A 22,661-nucleotide genomic window follows, 5' to 3' on the forward strand; every position below is an offset into this window, starting at 1 on the left:
CCCAGCAGGAAGCATGTTTTAATAGTGTGATTTGGCCATCTGAACACGCTACCTATATAAATCCCAGCAGGAAGCATGTTTTAATAGTGTGATTGGGTCATCTGAACACGCTACCTATATAAATCCCAGCAGGAAGCATGTTTTAATAGTGTGATTGGGCCATCTGAACACCCTACCTATATAAATCCAAGCAGGAAGCATGTTTTAATAGTGTGATTGGGTCATCTGAACACGCTACCTATATAAATCCCAGCAGGAAGCATGTTTTAATAGTGTGATTGGGCCATCTGAACACCCTACCTATATAAATCCAAGCAGGAAGCATGTTTTAATAGTGTGATTTGGCCATCTGAACACGCTACCTATATAAATCCCAGCAGGAAGCATGTTTTAATAGTGTGATTGGGTCATCTGAACACGCTACCTATATAAATCCCAGCAGGAAGCATGTTTTAATAGTGTGATTTGGCCATCTGAACACCCTACCTATATAAATCCAAGCAGGAAGCATGTTTTAATAGTGTGATTGGGTCATCTGAACATGCTACCTATATAAATCCCAGCAGGAAGCATGTTTTAATAGTGTGATTGGGCCATCTGAACACCCTACCTATATAAATCCAAGCAGGAAGCATGTTTTAATAGTGTGATTGGGTCATCTGAACATGCTACCTATATAAATCCCAGCAGGAAGCATGTTTTAATAGTGTGATTGGGCCATCTGAACACCCTACCTATATAAATCCAAGCAGGAAGCATGTTTTAATAGTGTGATTTGGCCATCTGAACACGCTACCTATATAAATCCCAGCAGGAAGCATGTTTTAATAGTGTGATTGGGTCATCTGAACACGCTACCTATATAAATCCCAGCAGGAAGCATGTTTTAATAGTGTGATTTGGCCATCTGAACACCCTACCTATATAAATCCAAGCAGGAAGCATGTTTTAATAGTGTGATTTGGCCATCTGAACATGCTACCTATATAAATCCCAGCAGGAAGCATGTTTTAATAGTGTGATTGGGCCATCTGAACACCCTACCTATATAAATCCAAGCAGGAAGCATGTTTTAATAGTGTGATTTGGCCATCTGAACATGCTACCTATATAAATCCCAGCAGGAAGCATGTTTTAATAGTGTGATTGGGTCATCTGAACACCCTACCTATATAAATCCAAGCAGGAAGCATGTTTTAATAGTGTGATTGGGCCATCTGAACACCCTACCTATATAAATCCAAGCAGGAAGCATGTTTTAATAGTGTGATTGGGCCATCTGAACATGCTACCTATATAAATCCCAGCAGGAAGCATGTTTTAATAGTGTGATTGGGTCATCTGAACACCCTACCTATATAAATCCAAGCAGGAAGCATGTTTTAATAGTGTGATTGGGCCATCTGAACATGCTACCTATATAAATCCCAGCAGGAAGCATGTTTTAATAGTGTGATTGGGTCATCTGAACACCCTACCTATATAAATCCAAGCAGGAAGCATGTTTTAATAGTGTGATTGGGTCATCTGAACATGCTACCTATATAAATCCCAGCAGGAAGCATGTTTTAATAGTGTGATTGGGTCATCTGAACACCCTACCTATATAAATCCCAGCAGGAAGCATGTTTTAATAGTGTGATTTGGCCATCTGAACACCCTACCTATATAAATCCCAGCAGGAAGCATGTTTTAATAGTGTGATTGGGTCATCTGAACACGCTACCTATATAAATCCCAGCAGGAAGCATGTTTTAATAGTGTGATTGGGTCATCTGAACACACTACCTATATAAATCCCAGCAGGAAGCATGTTTTAATAGTGTGATTGGGCCATCTGAACACGCTACCTATATAAATCCCAGCAGGAAGCATGTTTTAATAGTGTGATTGGGTCATCTGAACACGCTACCTATATAAATCCAAGCAGGAAGCATGTTTTAATAGTGTGATTGGGTCATCTGAACATGCTACCTATATAAATCCCAGCAGGAAGCATGTTTTAATAGTGTGATTGGGCCATCTGAACATGCTACCTATATAAATCCCAGCAGGAAGCATGTTTTAATAGTGTGATTGGGTCATCTGAACATGCTACCTATATAAATCCCAGCAGGAAGCATGTTTTAATAGTGTGATTGGGCCATCTGAACATGCTACCTATATAAATCCCAGCAGGAAGCATGTTTTAATAGTGTGATTGGGTCATCTGAACACGCTACCTATATAAATCCCAGCAGGAAGCATGTTTTAATAGTGTGATTGGGTCATCTGAACATGCTACCTATATAAATCCAAGCAGGAAGCATGTTTTAATCGTGTGATTGGACCATCTGAACACGCTACCTATATAAATCCCAGCAGGAAGCATGTTTTAATAGTGTGATTGGGTCATCTGAACACGCTACCTATACAACGGAGCCATTAACCACGTAAGGTAGCATATTCTGATAAGTTAGCACGGATTGATAGACAAGACTATAAATTTACGCTACGGTAGGATGTTTTGACAGAACACCTTTTCTTGTCGCCAACATTTTTCTTTTGTTAAGCTTACTGTTATCAAGGCATGGTAAATGAACAGTAAACCTTGCCTGATGACTAATCTTCCCGTTTCCCTCTCATTGATTTATTTGGGTTGTCATGGCAGAAGTATTAAACGATGCCTTTTATTAGAACATAAGCATTTAAATGGAGTAATTGTATTTGAATTAGTTAAATATGAGTGGGCAACTCTGACCATGACAAGACTGCATTTGCTCTAAAGAATTAATAAAAAATTTAGACATATTGTTGTCATTATTTTTACTCTTCAATTTTATGTGTTTTTTCTTTAAGATGGTATCAGAAGTTGCTCCTCCACCATGAAAAAACCCATCTGCATATATTCTTTCACTACATCCACGATTCTCCTCTGTGGTCTTCCTCATTCATCCTGTTTGGAGCTTAATGTTCAACATCCTTTATCTGTTAAAATTACAGAAGGAGAAGAAAGTAATCATCAGAGCAGGAATCATGATAAATGATAAATAGATTACCAGTACATACAAACATAACACTTGCATAATTTCTCTGATAACGCTGCATTGGATGGGTTTATTAACTGTGGGCTGAAATTGTACTACAGTCTGCTGGTGAGGAACTTTTTTGAGTGTTGAATAAAATGTCCTCCACAATCTGTATATGAATTGTCATTAAAACCACAGAGATTCTTACTTATAAAGGAAAGAAAAGTGGGACAAAGCCCATCAACATATAGTGTATATTTTCTGAAACATTACAAAGATGCAGGTAATTCTGGGTTCACCTGAATTACAGATTAGACTGGTGGACAAACAGATGTTGTGTACAACTGGTGACAGCATCAGTGACAACAAATTAATCAGCGAGGCTGGAAGCAGAATTAGGAGGCGTCAGAGTCAGCGAGGGTCAGAGATCGACGAACAAATTGCCCACCTTCATGGATAATGCATCCCCCTCAGAAGGATTCAAAATTAGGCCACGAAGAACAGTTCAGGAAACCTATTTTGTTTCGTCTGTGAAACTGTATAAATAAAATGTAAATTATGTTAAAGGCAAACACATTTGTAAGCCATAAGAAACAAACATGCTTTGCAATATACCTTCAAACATCTGTATAGATTTGATACATTATTTATTAACTGAATTTGCTAACATGTCTTACATAGTGAGAGTGTTTCTTTTACTGATGATATTTCAGTGATATGTATTTTTTATGACTAAATAATGCTCTATCGAACACCTGGCAATAACAGCAGGTGTGGCAATTTTGTAATTTGTTGTTTAAATTTGATATTATTGTAGGCAGTATATTTTCTTAGCCTTTGTCATACTCATGCTTAACCCTCTCAGGCTCAAATTAAGTTTTTGTTGCTAATGCACAAAAGAATACCTGCAGTGGTACTTCTGAGTAAAAAACTCATGAAATATGTATGTGGGGTGATCAGGTTGTTAGCTTTTAACTGTTGCATATCTGCAATGCCTGCCTTGAGAGGGTTAACAAAGCAATCTCAGAAACCGTACAGTAATCTTGGGTGTGTGGGGGTCACCCAGAGTCAGAATCTAGTGAGATATCAGTGTCACCTCTTACAGTTTTCCTGTAATCTGAGCTCAAATATGAGAAAATATAGAGTACAGTACAGTAAATTGGGTAAATTTTACTGTTAATTTTCTCTGAATCGTACAGTAATTTGGGCTGTGGATCACAGGGTGGAGTGGAAAAAGTGGAAAAGTGGAGATGAACCAAAACTGGGAGTGGATTGTGAAGTACAATAGTGTCAGGACCAGAGTTGGTCAAGTTACTTGAAAAAAGTAATCAGTAACTAATTACTGATTACTTCCCCCAAAAAGTAATCCTGTTACTTTACTGATTACTTATTTTCAAAAGTAATTAATTACTTAGTTACTTTTTAAAAACACGATTTACAACCTGAATAGGTGATAAAGCGATAGATCTTTCAGCCCAATTCTACTTTTTCTGCATAATTCATCATATAAAATGTAATCAAATGGAAAAGTCTCTCTTTTTAAAACTTGTTTAATTAGTTTTAATCTTTTAACTTTATGCATCAAGCAAAAATTGAATTATATGCAACATTCTCTGACTGGAAGAAATTTGTTTAATATTTAAACTTATTTTCTGCCCATTCCAGCACATAAAATAAAATCTTTTTTGTGTTTACACTCACTCTTTCAAATAGATGCAAGTAAAACACAGCAGAAAATAAATAAAATCAAAGACTAGCGGTCCTTTGGCTCTATTTTCACCTGTAAAGCAGGAGTAGGGTAGGCGGAGGTTTACCCTGGTGCAGGTGTGCCGCGGTCAGTTGAAGAATCCGCGAGTTTCTCTGTGACTTTCCCATTACGTCGTAGCGCACTCGGTGCTTGCTTGGAAGTTTAGGGGTTTTTTCGCCGTAAAAAGAAGTTTTCTTCCCACGCACAACGGACACTAATGTTTTTGTCACTTTTTATGGAATCAAACTCAAAGTAAGGTCAGTACTTCCACGCTTTAAATGCTGCACGCTCATACTCTCTCCCGCACTCGATATATTATCCATTGTTGATCTGCACACAGCTGTTGTCACGGACGTTGCACTTGCTTACGTCACCGTCATGAGACATTCTCGCAAAAAAATCACTGTTTTAGTAACGCAGCGTTCCTACGGGAAAGTAACGGTAATCTAATTATCGTTTTTGCAATAGTAATCCCTTACTTTACTTGTTACTTGAAAAAAGTAATCGGATTACAAGTAACGCGTTACTGCCCATCTCTGGTCAGGACACAAAAGACTGCATTTCTAAGCCAGTCGGCACCCGTACCGTAATATGCATAAGAATAGTGCAACAACATTTTAGGTGCGGCTAGCTTGACTGTGTCGTCGTAAGTGAGGGCTCACTTGACCGCGGTCAAATATGGTGCTGGAGAAACAAACTACAGAGAACTTCGTAAAGAGAGTATTGAGTGCTTTGGCGATGTAAATGGACTGGTTCTTATATAGTACTCAAAGCACTTTAAAGAACTTGCCTCATTCAGGTGTACGCAAGCACTTTTCTCTGTAAGCACTTTCTGTGTAATGTTCACACACATTCGGAGAGCAACTCTGGGTTGGTATCTTGCCCAGGGATATTTGGCATGCAGACGGGGATTGAAGCACCTTCCTCTACTACCTGAGCAAAGCCACCCCATGTTCGTCTGTGCACAGATTTCTTTCAATACAGTATTATCACAATTGTGCAAAAATACAGGCATGAAAGCTTAAAGTGCGCGATCACAATAAAGGTGACGCTCAGAGACTGACTGAGTGATCTGAGAACTCATCAGCCCTCATCACTGCCTTCACTTACTTGCTGCTATGTGTGCAGGAATAACACAGTTATGCAGTTATCTGGGACTCTCCACCATTTGACCTTAGAACTGAAGAAGCTTCTCGGATGAGAGGTGAAACGTCTTCAAGTAACTTAAAGAAGTCCAGACGCTTTTCTTTACAAGCTCCTTTGACCAGTTATGCAGTTACTTTCTCAGTCTGCTAGAGCCTCCACTTGAACGCAAGAACCTTCATTTATCTTCTCAAACGGAATTCAAAATGTTTTTTACAAATTGAAGGATTAAGATATAAATCGCAGAAGCATCGATCCACACATTCAAAGAAGAACAACCCAACAAACTCTTCATAAAACTCCAAGAGATATGAAAATCTTTATTTCTGTCTATTCTGTGTTGTTAATAACATCACATCTTCACATAGTAGCAAAAACATATTAAACAAACATTAATCTCAACATGCATACTGTACTTCAAGTTTCTCTCATGGAAAGGCCAGTGTTACTTTTATAGTACCCTTTCCATAAATATCATAAATATCTTTACCCATGTAGTGGAATTATTTTATTTTTTCATTTTAGTTAACAAGTATAATGTGACCACATTCACTTTTTATCAGGACAAGCTACACCACCACGGTGGTTAGCATACAATAACACCGCCTTGTTCTCAAAGCTTCTTGCTAACTGTACTTTTTTCTGAGATGTTCTCTTTAAGTAAGGATACTGAAAGTGTAAGCAGTGTATGCGGTCACATCACGTGCTTAAGGTTGTGTTAGCACTGATAATTCCTTCACAGTTCTTTAAAGATGCTGAAGTCATCATATCAGCTGTAAATGCAGTGCTGCTGCTGTCCTTACGCTATACTTTCAAGCATCACACTTTCTTACTGACCAGTTTATTTCCACTTTTTATGCTCTAGTATGGTGTGACTGAATGAAGTCAGCAAACCAAATTCTGTCCATCTGAGGATGAGAAAAAACTTGCATGAAATGGGAAGCATGAGATGAAGATGGCTCCTATGCTTTAGACGTGGCACTGTTTCTGCCATTGTAAGTACGCTAATGCTTGAAAGATCCATTAAAAGTCTGACACTTCACTCTTCAGCTGGAGCGTCCATCAAGTTTTACATTCCAGGTTTCCTCGTTGGGATTACGACTCAGACGATGATGTGAAAAATTAGTTATTACATTAAACCCATAAAATCAACACTGGCAAAAAAGCCGTGCACTTCACAGAGCAGCTTTCTATGGCCGAGCAGCTCCTGCAGGTGTAAGGTGTAGGTGTCACAGCACTCTGGTCCAAAGAGGTTATGTGCAGCATGCAGACAGAAAATGGCTTTACAGAATATGACTGAATGTTGAGGCACCAAAACACACTCAGTCTGCCCCTCAGTCTGATCAAGAAGAAAACCTGACTGAGCGCTTCATAACATCAGTACGATGATGTCCCAGAGGCCATGTTCAGGTTATTCTCCTGTCCACACTGAGCGGGCGGATCAGTGGAGTCTGCATTAGCTTTAACAGAAAGGTCTGATTTAAGCAGGTAAGCTGAATAGACAAGAAAAGCTAGAAAGCTTTATCAACTATAACCCCAGCGAGGACCTTGACAGGTGTCTTGTGTACAGGTGAAGGCTGGACAGTCAGCAGGATACCTTCCTAACATTTGTCATTCCCAGCATTGAACCGTTTCCTGGCACAGCCTCAGTGAAACAGAGCATCGTTTCCACCCCACAGTTACAGACAGGCTGTGCTTTTCTTTGGTAACACCGTCGAATGAGCCCCGTGTCCTCTCTCAGTAGCTGCTTTCGTGTCCTGTCAGGATGTACAGGCTGCTCAGTGCTGACGGGTCATCAGTCGGTGTGCTCTGAAGGATGATGTCTCTGCACATTGTCAGCAAATGAGAAGGAGATGAGTTGTAAAGGAGAGCCAGAGAAAGGCAGTACTAACCTAAAGCCAGTGCCTCCACCTGCTTCTACTCCTCCCACCTCTAGTACTAACACTACTCTACTGATACTACAACCACTGTAGTTTGACTTTAATGCTACACACTGGTACAGTACTGGTACACTTACTGGAGTTTTACTCCTGTTCCTGCTCATCACCACGCCTACTACTTTTTTAAACTTTATGATAAGTGTGAACATTTACACAACAGCATACAAACAAGTTTAAAGTAGAAAAAAGGAAGCAAAGAGCTGAGAAATACATAAAACATAACACAGAAGAAAAAGAAACCTTTGCAGGGATTCCTTCTACACCCAGTTTGAGTAAAAACTAACTGAAACACAAGGAAAGAAGATAAGATCCACTAAAATAAGGGTTGTATAATAATACTTAGTACTGGCAGCCACCAGCGCTAAGCCTCAGCCTCCCAGTAGACACACCTATGGTACCGATTTAAAATCCTACATGTCTTTGTTCTCAGGTTATCACGTTCACAAACTTTGGTGTCCACGCTATTTGCCTGCCAGGCTGACAATGATTTAGATCACAGAAACATTTTTAAGCTGTTATTCCTGGTTTCACAGTGGAAAACTCCGGGTAACGTCCATTATCTTTGCTCCTGTATAAGACTTTCCTGAATGCTGAGGTTTGGTCTTCCACATGAAATTCAGTACTTTTGTTTCAGTTTCATTAATGATGCATTGATTTTGGACATCGATGTAATACATATGTGATACACGACAGTCTTTGAGTCCGTCCTTCTCATATATAATCCCACTGTTTTTGCACTTCAGATGATTCCAGTAATGACTGATTTAAAAAAGAAAAGTGAAATGTTTCTAATGAACTCACCACGATTCTTATTTCAAACTTCATTAAGAGCTGCTGGATCAACAGGGGTGTCCTGGATTTGTTAGTAATATAATATAGTAATATATTATTATTAGTTTTAATTATTTAGTCAAAAATCAATTCCAGACTGCTCTGAGCAACATGCTGCAGCGAGAGTCCTGACAGGGACTAGAAACAGAACATTTATTGGCTCCCTGTTTTATCCAGAATAAAAGATTCAAAATCCTCACATAAAAGGTTTTGAATAATCAGCCCCTGTCTTATCTTAATGACCTTATAGTACCATATCACCCCATTAGAGCACTTCGTTCCAAGTATTTAAAAGTAAAATGGGAGCCAGACCCTTCGGTTTCCAGGCCCCTCTTGGTAAATGGTAAATGGACCGGTTCTTATATAGTGGTTTTCTACTCTGAGCACTCAAAGCTTGCCTCATTCACCCGTTCACACCCATTCATACTCTGACGGATGCACCGAAGAGCAACTTTCATGCAGGATATCTGGCATGTAGACGGGGAGTAGGTGACCTGCTCCCCCACCTGAACTACAGCCACCACTTCTGTGGAACCAGCTTCCAGTTTGGGTTTGGGAGACAGACACCCTCTCTACTTTTAACATTAGGCTTCAAACTTTCCTTTCTTCCCTGAATCCTCCCTTAGTTAGCCTAAGTCTAGGCTGCTGGTGGGTTCCCGTGATGCACCAAGTGTTTCTTCTTCAGTCGCCCTTTTCACTCACTATCTATTTAAACACCTCTCTGCATTCAATCATTAGTTGAGAATATTCTCTGGCTCTCTTCCCCAGATTGTCTTTGTCCCGTCTTCCTCCTCTCACCCCCCCAACCAATCGCAGCAGATGCCCGCCCCTCCCCCAGCCTGGTTCAGGTTTTCACCTGCTAAAAGGGAGTTTTTCACCTTTGTGCACCATAATTGCAGGGCCTTTACCTTACAATATACAGTGTCTTGAAGTGACTATTGTTGTGATTTGGTACTAGCATAAAGAAAATTAGCACTAAGGAAAGTAGTTTTCTGTACAAAGTGTCAGGTAGACGGTAGTTGGTAACTTTAATGGCTGTTTTTCTTTGGAGGGCTGCATGCAAACACATAGGCTGCATTTCCTAAATCCTTGGATCTGAGTAACCAACAGAACAAACACTCTAGTGTGACTCCTGCTTTAATGCTACCATTAATGCTAGCAGTATTCATGCTACTTCCACATGCTACTCTGAAAATCACTTCCAGGTCTATTAACAATAGTATCAAGAAAAATACTATCCTGATTACTTCTGATGTACTAGGATTACTAGTTTCTCACAGTGATTGATAGCTCTTGTCAGCATACAGTTAACATACCTGTTTGTTCCCAGAACTCTGAACACACGACTCTCATCTGTAATTTCTTGTGTTACCTGCACATAAAGTGAAAATTCACATGTGTAATGACTTAGAACTAATATGATAAGCACATGATACGAGCTCAGCCAACGTTGGATGAATTTACTAGTTCATCACCTCATCTGAATGGAAACTCCTCCCTTTGAGGCCATGCTTCCAGAACGCCAGCACACTATCCTGCAAGCAGACTGACAGAACAGGAGGTGTCACTCAGCTTTCAGGACACACATCAGCTCTCATTCACTTTGTTTGTCACATCATCATTTCTACCTAGTGTTTCAATGGGGAAGTCAAAGACTATTTCTGCAGCCAGCTGTCTGGATGGAAGTCCTTGCAGGTTCACGATCTTTACAGTTCCTGTCCAAACAGTACACAGATTGAGAATGAGCATGAAAGACATTTGAAGGATTCACAATATGCGAGGGGACTTACTTTCCAAGGTGATGAGAACAGTGTCTCGGTCCAGCTGGGTTACCTGCACGGCCCTGAGTGCTCCACTATCTCCTGATGCACGGAAAGAAGGAAGCTTGTTGCAACAAGTTGAAGCTTGAAGCTTCAGGAAGTCAGCAGAGACACGCAGAAACGGTCCTACCTGGCACTGGAACAGGAGCGCCGTTCAGCTCTATAATATCAAACCTGAGCTGTTGGCCGGTTGGTGGTTTATCATTACTACAGTCTCTCACTCCAACACACAGCTGAGAAGAGAATCTGGGAGTCTGATGGCGAGTTGCTGTGAAACAGTCACCAAGGAAAACAAAAAAAACTAAATAAATTCTCATGGATGGTTAAGTGATGCTTGTTAAACCTGAGCTGAACCTGTTCATACAACCGTCAAAAACAGCACAACAGAATTCTTGTATGATTATTAAATCTTGAGATTAAAGATAAACCGATGCCATCCATCCATCCATCCATCCATCCATCCATCCATCCACCCGTCCATCTGTTCGTCCAAACATCCATCCATCCATCCATCCATCCATCCATCCATCCATCCATCCATCCATCCACCCGTCCATCCATCCATCCACCCGTCCACCCATCCGTCCATCCATCCATCCACCCACCCACCCATCCCTCCATCCATCCATCCATCCATCCATCCACCCATCCATCCATCCAGCCGTCCATCCATCCATCCACCCGTCCATCCATCCATCCATCCATCCATCCATCCATCCATCCCCTAACTGCACGTCTTTGGACTGATGCCACTTTTCCATAATGTTGTGGCACAGGCGTGTTTCTCCAAGCAGCACTGTGTTAGGACTGCAGACAGGCTTAACACAGAGCTCTGTTCTCACAGTACATACATTATCGTTATGAAATGTGCGAGACATTCACAAAAAAACTGTCAATTATCTGTGCTATGTGATCTAATGGTGCATGCTGGCGTTGAACTGTGTGCTGATAACACTGTTCCTGTAGCACAGAAAACACATGGTAACCATTCAGTTACACGAGCTTGGACCCAGAGAAGGTGCTGTTGGTGTTTTTGGACGGCGTTTATACAACGTTTCTTTTATTTAGTCTCTAAAATCTTGTTGGGCTTGAATAAAAAGTATGCATATGTTATTAAAAAAAATCAATTACATTCTTCAGCTTCAGATTTTGATATGCTGTCTGTCTACTTTTATGTAATTCAGGTCTAATGACTGGTTTGCATTGTGGAAATAGGGTTAGAGTTAGAAAGGAAGGCATTTATTCAGGTGGCAAGTTCGACATATCTGTACAAACCTTTAGATGCATGAACTTTTGAAGAGGCTCATACCACAAGAGTAAAACCAGGCCAGATGGGACAGCCCCGCACAGATATGTACTATCTGTGTATGGGTTTCTTGCTGAAACAGAGAGAGCAGGACTAAGTGTCTGCAGTTGTTCTCCGTGAACAAACAGACTGACCAGAGTAACTCGGCATTGCTTACCTACACTGCACCTCCTACAACCTTTAGTGTCAGGAATCTTTACAGATATGGTAAACTTTCTGTGGCCAACAGAGAATATCCAGGTCAGAACAAGCAGACAAAATTGGGTTTACAGTATCCTCCTTCCTCAAAATCAAGTGGTAGCATCATACATGACATTATTAACACTGCTGCACCTACAGCTCCTGTTTCCCTGCATCTGTGATGGCGTGTCGTACCTGAGACTGATCCGCTCAGTGAGGCGGTTGGTGCTGAGCGACAGGCTGCTGTGTTTCTTGTGCAGATGTCCTTTCTGTTCAAACAGAGCTGGCAGGCTGTGCGAGTAAAGCTGGGCCGACTTGCCTGCAGGATGGAGCCTTTTTAGAGCAGCATATTATCGAGTGGACACAATGTTCTCCATTTGTGTCACGCTGTTTGTTACCTGATACGGACATCAGCACATTGTTCAGAACATATAGCCATATACATCGCTGAGGGAGGAGCTGTGGGGAAAAGACAAGCAGTTCACTGAGACTTCAAACATCCAGCTTCAGTCATCAGACTGTTCCAGAAACATCATTTCCTGGTTTTCAGTGCTCCTCCTTTCATCAGGAGCTGCACTCCTTACTCAGGTTTTTCAGGGTGATGCGATTAATGACTTGCACTTTTTTGTTATTACTTGCATTTTTACACAATGCTCTTCTACTCTGACTGACACTTTCAACTACCAGCTTGACCGCGCATCACTCTTTTCTACCTCAAAACGACCAGTTACACATGTCTGCATGAATTCTGCACGCACGTTTGCACTACAAGCTGCACACAAACACGTGCGCACATCCATGATTTACTCCAAACCTAACTTAACCTTCGGCGCTTTTTAACTTTCAACCCCTTCAGTGGAAACATTGGGAGAAGTTTGCCAATGTGGTATTATAATATTATTTTATGCCACGTTAGACCCCTAATTGAAGATTGTGAATTATTATGTAGTTTTAGTTTGCATTATTCTCCTGAATTAGAAGAAGGTGATAACTATTGCATTTGTTAAACTGATTTGCATTACATTAGACTGCTGATTTATTGTGAATGAATGATATTGTTTCATGATGCATTATACTGCTGAGTTATAAGAAATACTGTTCGCAGAAAGTCATCGCCTTATTTGTCTGATTAGAAGAGAACAGAACATGCTGGAGTTTTCTGCCCCATCTCAGCAGGAGCAGATAAACAGGGAGCCAAGGTCGTAGCTTAGGCGCTGTGTGAGAGAAAGCATGTGAATGTTTAGGCTTTTATGATAAGGTGGAGGCACCAGAGGCTATAAGAGTTTGAGCAATGCTCCACCATTTTGAGATCTGATGCTGTCTGCGTACGGTGTCCATCTCCCACGCGTGTGATCATTAAAATCATCGTTTGACTCAACCCGGTCGGACCAGTGTTGTTATTGTGGTTTTTCCTCTTGTATCCATCCCCAATATTTGAATCCGTAACACCATCAAACTCGTCGTTGGAGGGGAGAGGGAGGGGAAACAGGAGGACAAAGGATGGCGGGAACAACTGAGCTGTAGTGCTTTTTTTTTTTTCAACTGTGCAATATTTGCAATATTGTTTTATATTCGACCTTTTTTGTGGGGCAAATAATATTGACACCAGTCATTTTGTGTTTTTCTGAAATTATTCTGTTATTGTGTACAAAATATTAAAAAAATTCAGCTATATATGTTGATGCATGCTTTTATTACCAGTCGCATTGATTGCTGTAACGCCCTGCTCTCTGGTCTCCCCAAAAAGAATATATCACCCTTACAACTTTTACAAAACTGCAGCTCGTGTGCTGACGAAGACCAGAGGGTGGGCCCACAGTACACCGGTTTTAGAATCGCTGCATTGGCTCCCCGTGTATTTCAGGATCGATTTTAAAGTTCTTTTATTGGTTTTTAAATGTCTTAATGGTCTGCTTCTCTCAATGACTATCGCCCTGTAGCCCTCACCTCAGTAGTGATGAAGTGCTTTGAACGCCTGGTCAGAGACTTCATCATTTCTTCACTACCAGACACACTGGACCCACTACAGTTCGCTTACCGTCCAAATCGTTCCACAGACGATGCCATCTCTCATCTCCTCCACACATCACTCACTCACTTGGACACTAGAAGGGGGAATTATGTTAAAATGCTCTTCATAGACTACAGCTCTGCATTTAATACCATAATTCCCTCCACACTCACCACCAAGCTGGAGCATCTGGGACTCAGCTCATCTATGTGTCAGTGGATCTCCAACTTCCTAACTGGCAGACCACAGGCAGTAAGGATGGGCGGACATGTCTCAGCCTCCACCACTCTCAGCACTGGAGCCCCCCAGGGGTGTGTTCTGAGCCCCCTGCTGTACTCTCTGTACACATATGACTGCGTGGCCACTACCAGCTCCACCACCATCATCAAGTTTGCTGACGACACCGTCGTGGCGGGCCTGATCTCTGATAACAACGAGACGGCCTACCTGAAGGAGATTAGGAATCTGGAGAACTGGTGCCAGAGGAACAACCTCCTTCTAAACGTCAGTAAGACAAAGGAGCTGATAGTGGACTTCAGCACTAAGCAGGAGAGGAACTACCAGACCCCTGTCATCAACGAGTGCCCAGTGGAGAGAGTGGACAGCTTCAAATACCTCGGAGTTCACATCACGCTGGACCTGTCATGGTCCTGTCACATCAACACCGTGGTGAAAAAGGCCCGACAGCGTCTCTACCACCTCAGACGCTTGAGAGAATTCCAACTGCCCTCCAAGGTGCTCAGGAACTTTTACTCGTGCACCATAGAGAGCATCCTGGCGGGAAACATCTTAACCTGGTTCGGGAACAGCACCATGCAGGACAGACGAGCTCTACAGAGGGTTGTGCGGTCAGCTGAGCGCACCATCCGCTCCGAGCTCCCTGACCTGCACTCAATCTACAGCAGGCGGTGCTGGACCAAGGCCAGGAAGATCGTGAAGGACCTCAGCCATCCCAACAACAGACTGTTCTCTCTGCTGAGGTCAGGAAAGCGATTCCGCTCCCTGAAGACCAACACAGAGAGACTGAGGAGGAGCTTCTTCCCGCAGGCGATACGGTCTCTCAATCACACCACCACACAGTACTGACCCACACATATGGTTCTTACACACACACTGGACTTTCTGGACATTGTTTTCACTTCATCACTTAAATCACTTTAAGCATATTTGCACTGCACAAGACATAATGTGGATTGCACAACACTGGTCACTATATTCTTCATTTCCAGTTAATACTTGTACAGCTGCTGTTATTGTGTATATATTTATTTATTTATATTTCTTCATACATTCTTATATAGTTCTATATTGTGTATTTTGTTGTACAGTTATTTTATTTTCAACTTTAATTTATATATTTTATCTTATTCTCCCAGTTAAATTTACCCTTCATTCTAATTTGTGTTGTACAGTTATTTCATTTTTAACCTTAATTTATATCTTATTCCCTCCTAGTTAAATTTACCCTTTTTAATTTTTCCTATTTATTTCCTATTTATTTCCTTTTTTTTTTTTCTTTAGGTCACGAGCAGTTGTCCAAGCATTTCACTGCATATCGTACTGTGTATGACTGTGTGCGTGAAAAATAAAATTTGAATTTGAATTTGATTTGGGCCGTCTTATCTCTCAGATCTGCTTTTACCATACGAACCCTCGCGGACCTTGAGGTCCTCTGGTACTGGCCTTTTGACTGTTCCCAAAGACAGCACGCATACTCACGGAGAGGCAGCTTTTCAGTGGTATGGTCCTCGTCTGTGGAACAGCCTGCCGGAGGAGCTCAGGGCCGCAGAGAACGTACATGTTTTTAAGAACAGGCTCAAGACCACCTTTTTAATTTATCTTTCACCTAACGTTTATTTATTTTATGCTTATTTATTCTATCCTGTTATTCTATTTATTAATTTAGGTTTTACCTAATATTTATTGATTTTATTCTTACTCATTTTTTATCTTCTTACTATTTCTATTGTATCCCGTTCTTATTTACTTCATCTTTTTACCCTGTATATATCCTATTGTGACATATCTCCAGTGTTTCCTCGGAGGGGGCTCTCTGCACCGGGGCTGTGATCGACCGTGGCTGCTGGGGCTCTGGGGGTCCTCTCAGCCTGGCTGGGGGGGGGGGATATGGGTGCATTCATGATTGTTTATGTTAATGAGAGTGTGGGGGGTTAGTTGGAGGGCGGGGTGGGGTGCTTTTAACCATGTAAAGCACTTTGTGCTACTTTTTTTGTATGAAAAGTGCTTTATAAATAAAGATTGATTGATTGATTAATTTCCCAGCTTTGGTCATTATATACAGTATTTTGGAGACAGAGAGTTACAGACTCTCTCCCAGACCACGGACTCATAATACAAGTCAGAGCTTTATAAAAAAAAAAAAGTTGTGTTTTCTAAATTGGAGTTCAAGTTATTTGTACTTCCAATAGTGTTAACATACTACACAGGTCATGAACAAGATTTCTTTTACATTTTCATTGTAAATGGGCTGAAGCAGTTCATTAAAAGTAGTCTAACATAAATGTAAACGCTGTAATTTGATTATTTTAATAAACCATGAAACTTGGATGGATTCGATGCCGGTGTGACCACAGTGCACACGTCTGCTGTCGCTCACAGTGGTCCAAGGAACCGCTCAGGGAGTTTGTGTGTTCGCTCAGACACCTGAAAAATTAGAGGGAACATTGAGCCTATGACATTCAATACCCAGTTATTAAAATGTTAAGTGTAAATCATCCGCAGCCCACAATAGCAGCTGAATTTACTACGATTTCAGATCTTTTTACACGTCAATAAGAAACCACCGATGTGTAAAACAGGCTGACAACAGAATGACGTAAACCACACTGCTGCAACTGTGCAGCTCTCAGGTTTTATCTATTGTTTCTCTGTGTGGCCAGCAGGGGGAGGTGTTTTTTTTTTTTTTTTTAATATTAATGAAAACATTTTTCATGAAAGTTGCAAATTTGTTATCTGTTTTTATGACATTTTTCACTGTGGATTACAACAACATCAACATTAGAAAATGAAATACATTTATAGTAGGTGATCATTAATCACTATTATTGGCACTATTAAAGGGCCCCAAAAATCAAACTTTGCTTAGGGCACCACGGAGGGCCAACCCTTTTTACACTTCAACGATTGTACACAAAATACAATCATCCATCCTTCTATCTATTTATTTTTGTCCACTTATATAATTCAGCATCACAGGGAAGCTGGATCCCAGTTGTTTTTCACAGAGGGCCAAGCAGTGGAGGGAGCTGCCGACCTCCCAGCAATACATGTAAAAGCTTTATTTTATGCTGACTCTGGTCATCTTTATCTATCATAAAAATTTGAAACACGTAAGTGTGGCAAATATGCAAATAGCTAAGAAATCAGGATGGGGTAAATCGTTTCTCACTGCACTTCTGTTAGGCGACTGAATAAAAACACAAAGTCAGCAGTCTGGCTATGAATGTCTTTAATGTTTCCAAGATCAGAATCACATCAGGGTGTACAACCTCACCCCTGGCGCCGTTGCCCACCTCTCAATTTTAAATACACGTAGACATTGAGGGGTACCAGGAGGGGCTATGCGCTTACCTGCTGCTGAGTAATTGCATATGAGAGCATGAGGGTGGGAATGGATGTTTGTATCTGTGTGTGCCTGTTTGTCTGTGTCCATATGTCAGGTCGGGTATCAGACGCCACCTCTCTGGGGACATCTCAGGCCCTCCAAGGTATGGAGGCCTATCTCCCCCCACCACTCCCCCTGCCAGTGGCAGACGCCTTCAGACATCGGTGCATTGGTGGTTCTTTGTGTCTGGGGATGGGCGTCCAGGTACTGCTTGTCGGGGCCTGGAGCCTGGGGCTCGCTCGGGCTCCTTCGGGGGTGCGGTGCCTTTGGCCTCTCAGCCTGGGGCTTGGTCACTCTGGCACAGCTGGCTGCAGGCGGAGCTCACGGGCACGTCACGTTTAAATCATGCTTTTTATCTGTTTTTGTTTTTTAATGTTCTGTAAAGAACTTGGGATCACCTTGTTGTTGAATTGTGCGATATAAATAAACTTGCCTTGCATTTTGGCTGCTACCTCAAAGCACACTGTGCGCTGTCAATCTTACGTGCTGCACAATAATATTCAATATTTAGTATTTACAGTTATATTCACATAGATCATCGCGGTGATGTTGTTTATTATATTGCTCTCTTTTGTTTGCTTGTTTTCTCTTTTTTCTTTCTCAACAGGTGATCCAGGTGATTGATAGATGGATTTTTTGTCTGTTTGTTATGTTGGCTTGGACAACTTCCTACCAGACCCGTGGAAGTGGAAGCTTCAGTGAAGAAAGATTCCTGCTCCCAGCCGTTCATTGGCTCAGCATTTTAAACCCCTAAAGGGTCACCTGGCCTGTAAATAAACAGGGCCAATAAAAAAAATCACAAGAATAATACAAAACTTTCAGCCAGTTTATCTTAATACATTAACTTATTCTTGTGTACACAGTAATTCATAAATAAATAATGTATATTATCAATAAAGATTGATCTAAACAGTTTAACTGCTATGTGCAGATAAAGGTTGCATAGCTTTAAAACATTTGCTATCCAGCAAATATCAGTCAAACTCAACACAAAAGGAAACACAACAATGGTTCAAATTGTTTGGACCGGTGATCCAAATCAACTGGCGTTGGTCAAACAGATGTGTGGTAGACTTACTTTGAAGGAGCTGCTACCGACAAACCAGCAAATAAACACCAAATATTTCATCTGTGACATTTGTGAGGTTTCCTCAAACACACTCCGTCAGTCTTGTTGCTGTTGAACGACAAACTATTTAAAAATGTCGCGGGTTTACCTGGTCATATTCTCATTCACGGGGCGATCGCCAAAACAAAAGCAAACCATTAACACCACGCCGATGCTCTTCACAGGACAGCAAGAGTAACGATCAGGAGCATCTGGTCTTCGTTATCGTTCCCCTCGTGCGTGTTATTACTGCGATTTCAGCGTTTTCGCTTCACAACTAAAGTGTGCAGTTTACTTTGTGTGCACTCAAATGGAGTCAAGTCAATTAGCGCCACCTGTGGTCAAGTGCCATAGCCTACAGCCAGATGAACTTGTGACACACATCTGAGCCACGTTTGAATTCCTGTTTCATGCACAATATATTTGTAACTTTTTATTTTTTTCTGTTTTTGTGTCTTGCAAATAAACCTTTAAACTGATTGAAATGATGTTATGTATTTATTTTTGGCCTTTATCTACGGTGGCCCTGAGAGGCCAAACGGACTGCAACTTAAGAAAACACCAGCAATAAAAAAAAAAACCGCTGCAAAAGCACAAAAAACACAACTGAAATAGGAAAAAAGAAAACACAAATACAAAAAACGAAAACACAAATAGGAAAAAAGAAAACGGAAGTGTTTCTGGGGAGACAATAGTAATCAGTAATAAACAGAGCCAGTGTGACTAAGTGGAGCTTGTGAGAGTGAGTGGATTGAAGAAAGTGAGGGACTCAGATGTGTCAGTTGGTTTGTCTTTGTTTGTGAGTGTGGAGGAGAGATTGGGTTGGTTTTAAAGCTAAGTTAAGAATATTCTGAATTTCAATTCAATTTTATTTATATAGCACCAAATCACAACAACAGTCGCCTCAAGGCGCTTTATATTGTACAGTTTAATTTCCAAAACTTGCATATGATCTTCAGTTTGCAGCTGGACTATCACATAGCAGCTGGAGCAGTCTCACATGGAGGCCAGTCCACTGCTGCCACCTGTGGCCAAGTGCCATAGCCTACTACTAGATGAACTTGTGACACACATCTGCAGTAGAGGCTGAGTGGCTGCTCTCACACCTGGAGCATCCAAATCGACCCACAAACACGTTGAAAGATGCAATGCCATCAATGTGGATTGTCAAGACTGAGAGACCTCTTCCCTCTGACCCCTCCCCAAACCCTCAAACCCTCCTACCCACCTCGACATACAAACTCTGTGTGGCTTCACGTGTTCTGTTGATGTTTACATGATCGAAATAACTTGAACACAAACACAAACAAACAAAGAGGAAGACCGCACTGGAAGGAAACAACTACAAGTCCCAGCATCCTCTGTGTTTAGGGAGCAGCAGTGAAAGTGAAAGCAGGAGGAGGAAGGTGGAGCTGAGGCAGGTGAGTGTTAACATGAATATGTTTCTTCTTATGACATAAAATAATTCCACGCTGTTCGTGTCTGTGGGTGAAATTTGAGGCCGGTCGGCTCCTCTGAGCGCTGGTTTCCTGTAAGTAGAGAGGAAGTGAGTTTAGCTGAGCCTCCGTTTAGTGTGAGAGAGCAGGAGGAGAGTGAGAGCTGTGCTGAGGCAGGGTGAGTGTTAACACCGCTCTGACATTACTGTGTCTCTGTGGCGGGAACAACAGGCTCCGTCAGTGGAGGCAAAAATAATCAGACTTTGGTTTTTCAAAGGAAACAACTTTATGTCGGAAGTTCCCGCACGCTCATTGGATAACGAGGTGTCAATCTCGAGCTATTAGCCAATGAGCGTGCGGATTCACAGAAAGACCCGCCTTTATCACGGGACTTTAAAAACTACAATGGCGACAGAAACTCCGTGAGTGGAGTTCAGGGTGACGTTATGAAACTGTGACGTTTGAGCCACTTCCTGTTCTCAGTCCCAGCGTCCTGATCACCGAGGTTTCTGTTGCTCTGATATCTGATATTGATTATATTGGTAAACAGGCTGTAGCATAAACATCAAACACAGCTGAAGCAGTTTTTGGATGGTTGGCTTCAAATGATCCGTCGGTTTGAAAAGTAAAAACAATTTAAAAAGGTGAAGCTGATGCAGGGTGAGTGTTAACACCAGGACTTTAGAGGGAAGAAGAGTCACAGCTCAGCATGTTGTTGACGGGTTGTTGTTCAGTCGGGGGAAGACATCTGAATCATTGCAGGGGGAATGGCTTTCACAACTTTAATGAATTTACTCTGAGTACATGATATGCCATAATTATCTATGAATTTGTTATATGTTAACACATTTCCGTCATTGTCTAAAAGGTGTAAAACCGTCCAAATGCCATGATCCATCCAATCCTTATAAAAGATGGATTTTCTTTTATCGTATACATCTGTTGTTCCAAATCGAATTTGTATGTGGAGAAAAAATATGCTTGTGTATCATTTTCCAGTACTGGAGAACCTGTTTGTGAAAATTGGATAATTTAATTTGGAAATTTCAAAGTCGCACTTTATAAGAAATTCAATGCCACCCAGCTTCTCCAAAATTACTTTGGGGAAATAAAACCAAATACTGTTTGAATTATTTATGAAAGATTGCAACCATTTGAGTTTGATGGAACCATCATTGCTTCAAAATCAATCGCATTCAAACCTCCTTCTTCAAATGACTTCACTATATCATTCTTCCTAACATAATGTTGCTTGTTTCTCCAAATGTAATTGAAATTAATTTGATTTATATTATTGATTAGACTATTGGAAACATATAAACATTGTGATGGATAAATCAATCCAGAGATACCTTCTGTTTTAGTAAGCAAGACACGTCCAAAGATGGAGAGGTGTCTTTGTAGCCTGTAATCTTTTTGATTTCTGGGTAATTTGCTCAAAATGTAGATTTTCTCTATTATTTGTGTTCTTTGACATTATAATACCCAAATATTTAATGTCAGTTTTAACAGCTATGTTAAGAGAGCTACTAGGTCACAATCACGAATAGTTAATAATTTGCATTTTCTAATATTCAGGTACAAACCAGAAGCCTTTGAGAAAATTGAAATTTCATTCATGTTCTATAAAAACTGACGATTCCTCGTCTAACATTAAAGCGTTTAGATGTCCCAAAAGGTAAAGAAACAGAACTATTGAGTCAGAGTATAATAAAGAAATTAAATCTATGAAGTTTTGTTTACCAAAACCAAAATAGGGTAGAGCTTTTAAAATAAAAGGATGTTCGACCGTATCAAATGCCTTATAAAAGTCTAAAAAAAGAATCACACCATCATCTTCAATTAAGTGATTAGAATCCAGTAGATCTACAACCAATCTAATATTATTAGTGTGAATGCTTGAAAAGCATTCACAGTATTGTTCTTCTAATCTTTATTCTATTTTATTTATTAGTGTGAATGCTTGAAAAGCATTCACAGTATTGTTATTCGAATCTTTCTTATTAGTGTGAATGCTTGAAAAGCATTCACAGTATTGTTCTTCTAATCTTTATTAGTGTGAATGCTTGAAAAGCATTCACAGTATTGTTATTCGAATCTTTATTATTATTATTATTATTAGTGTGAATGCTTGAAAAGCATTCACAGTATTGTTATTCGAATCTTTATTAGTGTGAATGCTTGAAAAGCATTCACAGTATTGTTATTCGAATCTTTATTATTATTATTATATATTCCGTACGTTTTTTGGCATCTAACTCCTTCAAAACCGTTCAACTTAGAAAAACCATTCAAACACCGTTAGATTCCTATTCTTTTGGACAACACTGCTTCTATTTTTCATATTTTTAACATTTATATTTTTAATTTTATTCAACTTTATTCAACAAAAATTTATAATGTATTTCAATGGGGAGACCCTTCAAATCCTCATTCAACTTACTCATTTTTAAACTCTTACTACTTCCACATACATTGACATAGAGCCACCATTCAAACTTTAAAA

General features: G+C 40.6%; 2 protein-coding genes across 2 annotated transcripts in view; one reads left to right on the plus strand and one right to left on the minus strand.

Annotated features, from left to right (window-relative positions):
- The window catches only part of LOC112433238 (NACHT, LRR and PYD domains-containing protein 12-like), a 428,555-nt gene that overhangs the window by 46,342 nt on the left and 359,552 nt on the right, over nt 1-22,661 (plus strand). The window lies entirely within an intron of this gene.
- Nucleotides 7,321-11,945, minus strand: LOC112433093 (mitogen-activated protein kinase kinase kinase kinase 2). The gene is made up of 7 exons (XM_076877865.1): nt 11,930-11,945; nt 10,620-10,757; nt 10,460-10,531; nt 10,298-10,384; nt 10,145-10,215; nt 9,986-10,041; nt 7,321-7,723 (listed from the first exon to the last, which is right to left on the minus strand). Exons 1-7 carry the CDS (start codon nt 11,943-11,945, stop codon nt 7,636-7,638), a joined length of 528 nt encoding a protein of 175 aa, XP_076733980.1. The 3' UTR covers nt 7,321-7,635.

The sequence above is a fragment of the Maylandia zebra genome, linkage group LG3 (assembly GCF_041146795.1).
Source record: "Maylandia zebra isolate NMK-2024a linkage group LG3, Mzebra_GT3a, whole genome shotgun sequence".
NCBI classification, from domain to species: Eukaryota; Metazoa; Chordata; class Actinopteri; order Cichliformes; family Cichlidae; genus Maylandia; species Maylandia zebra.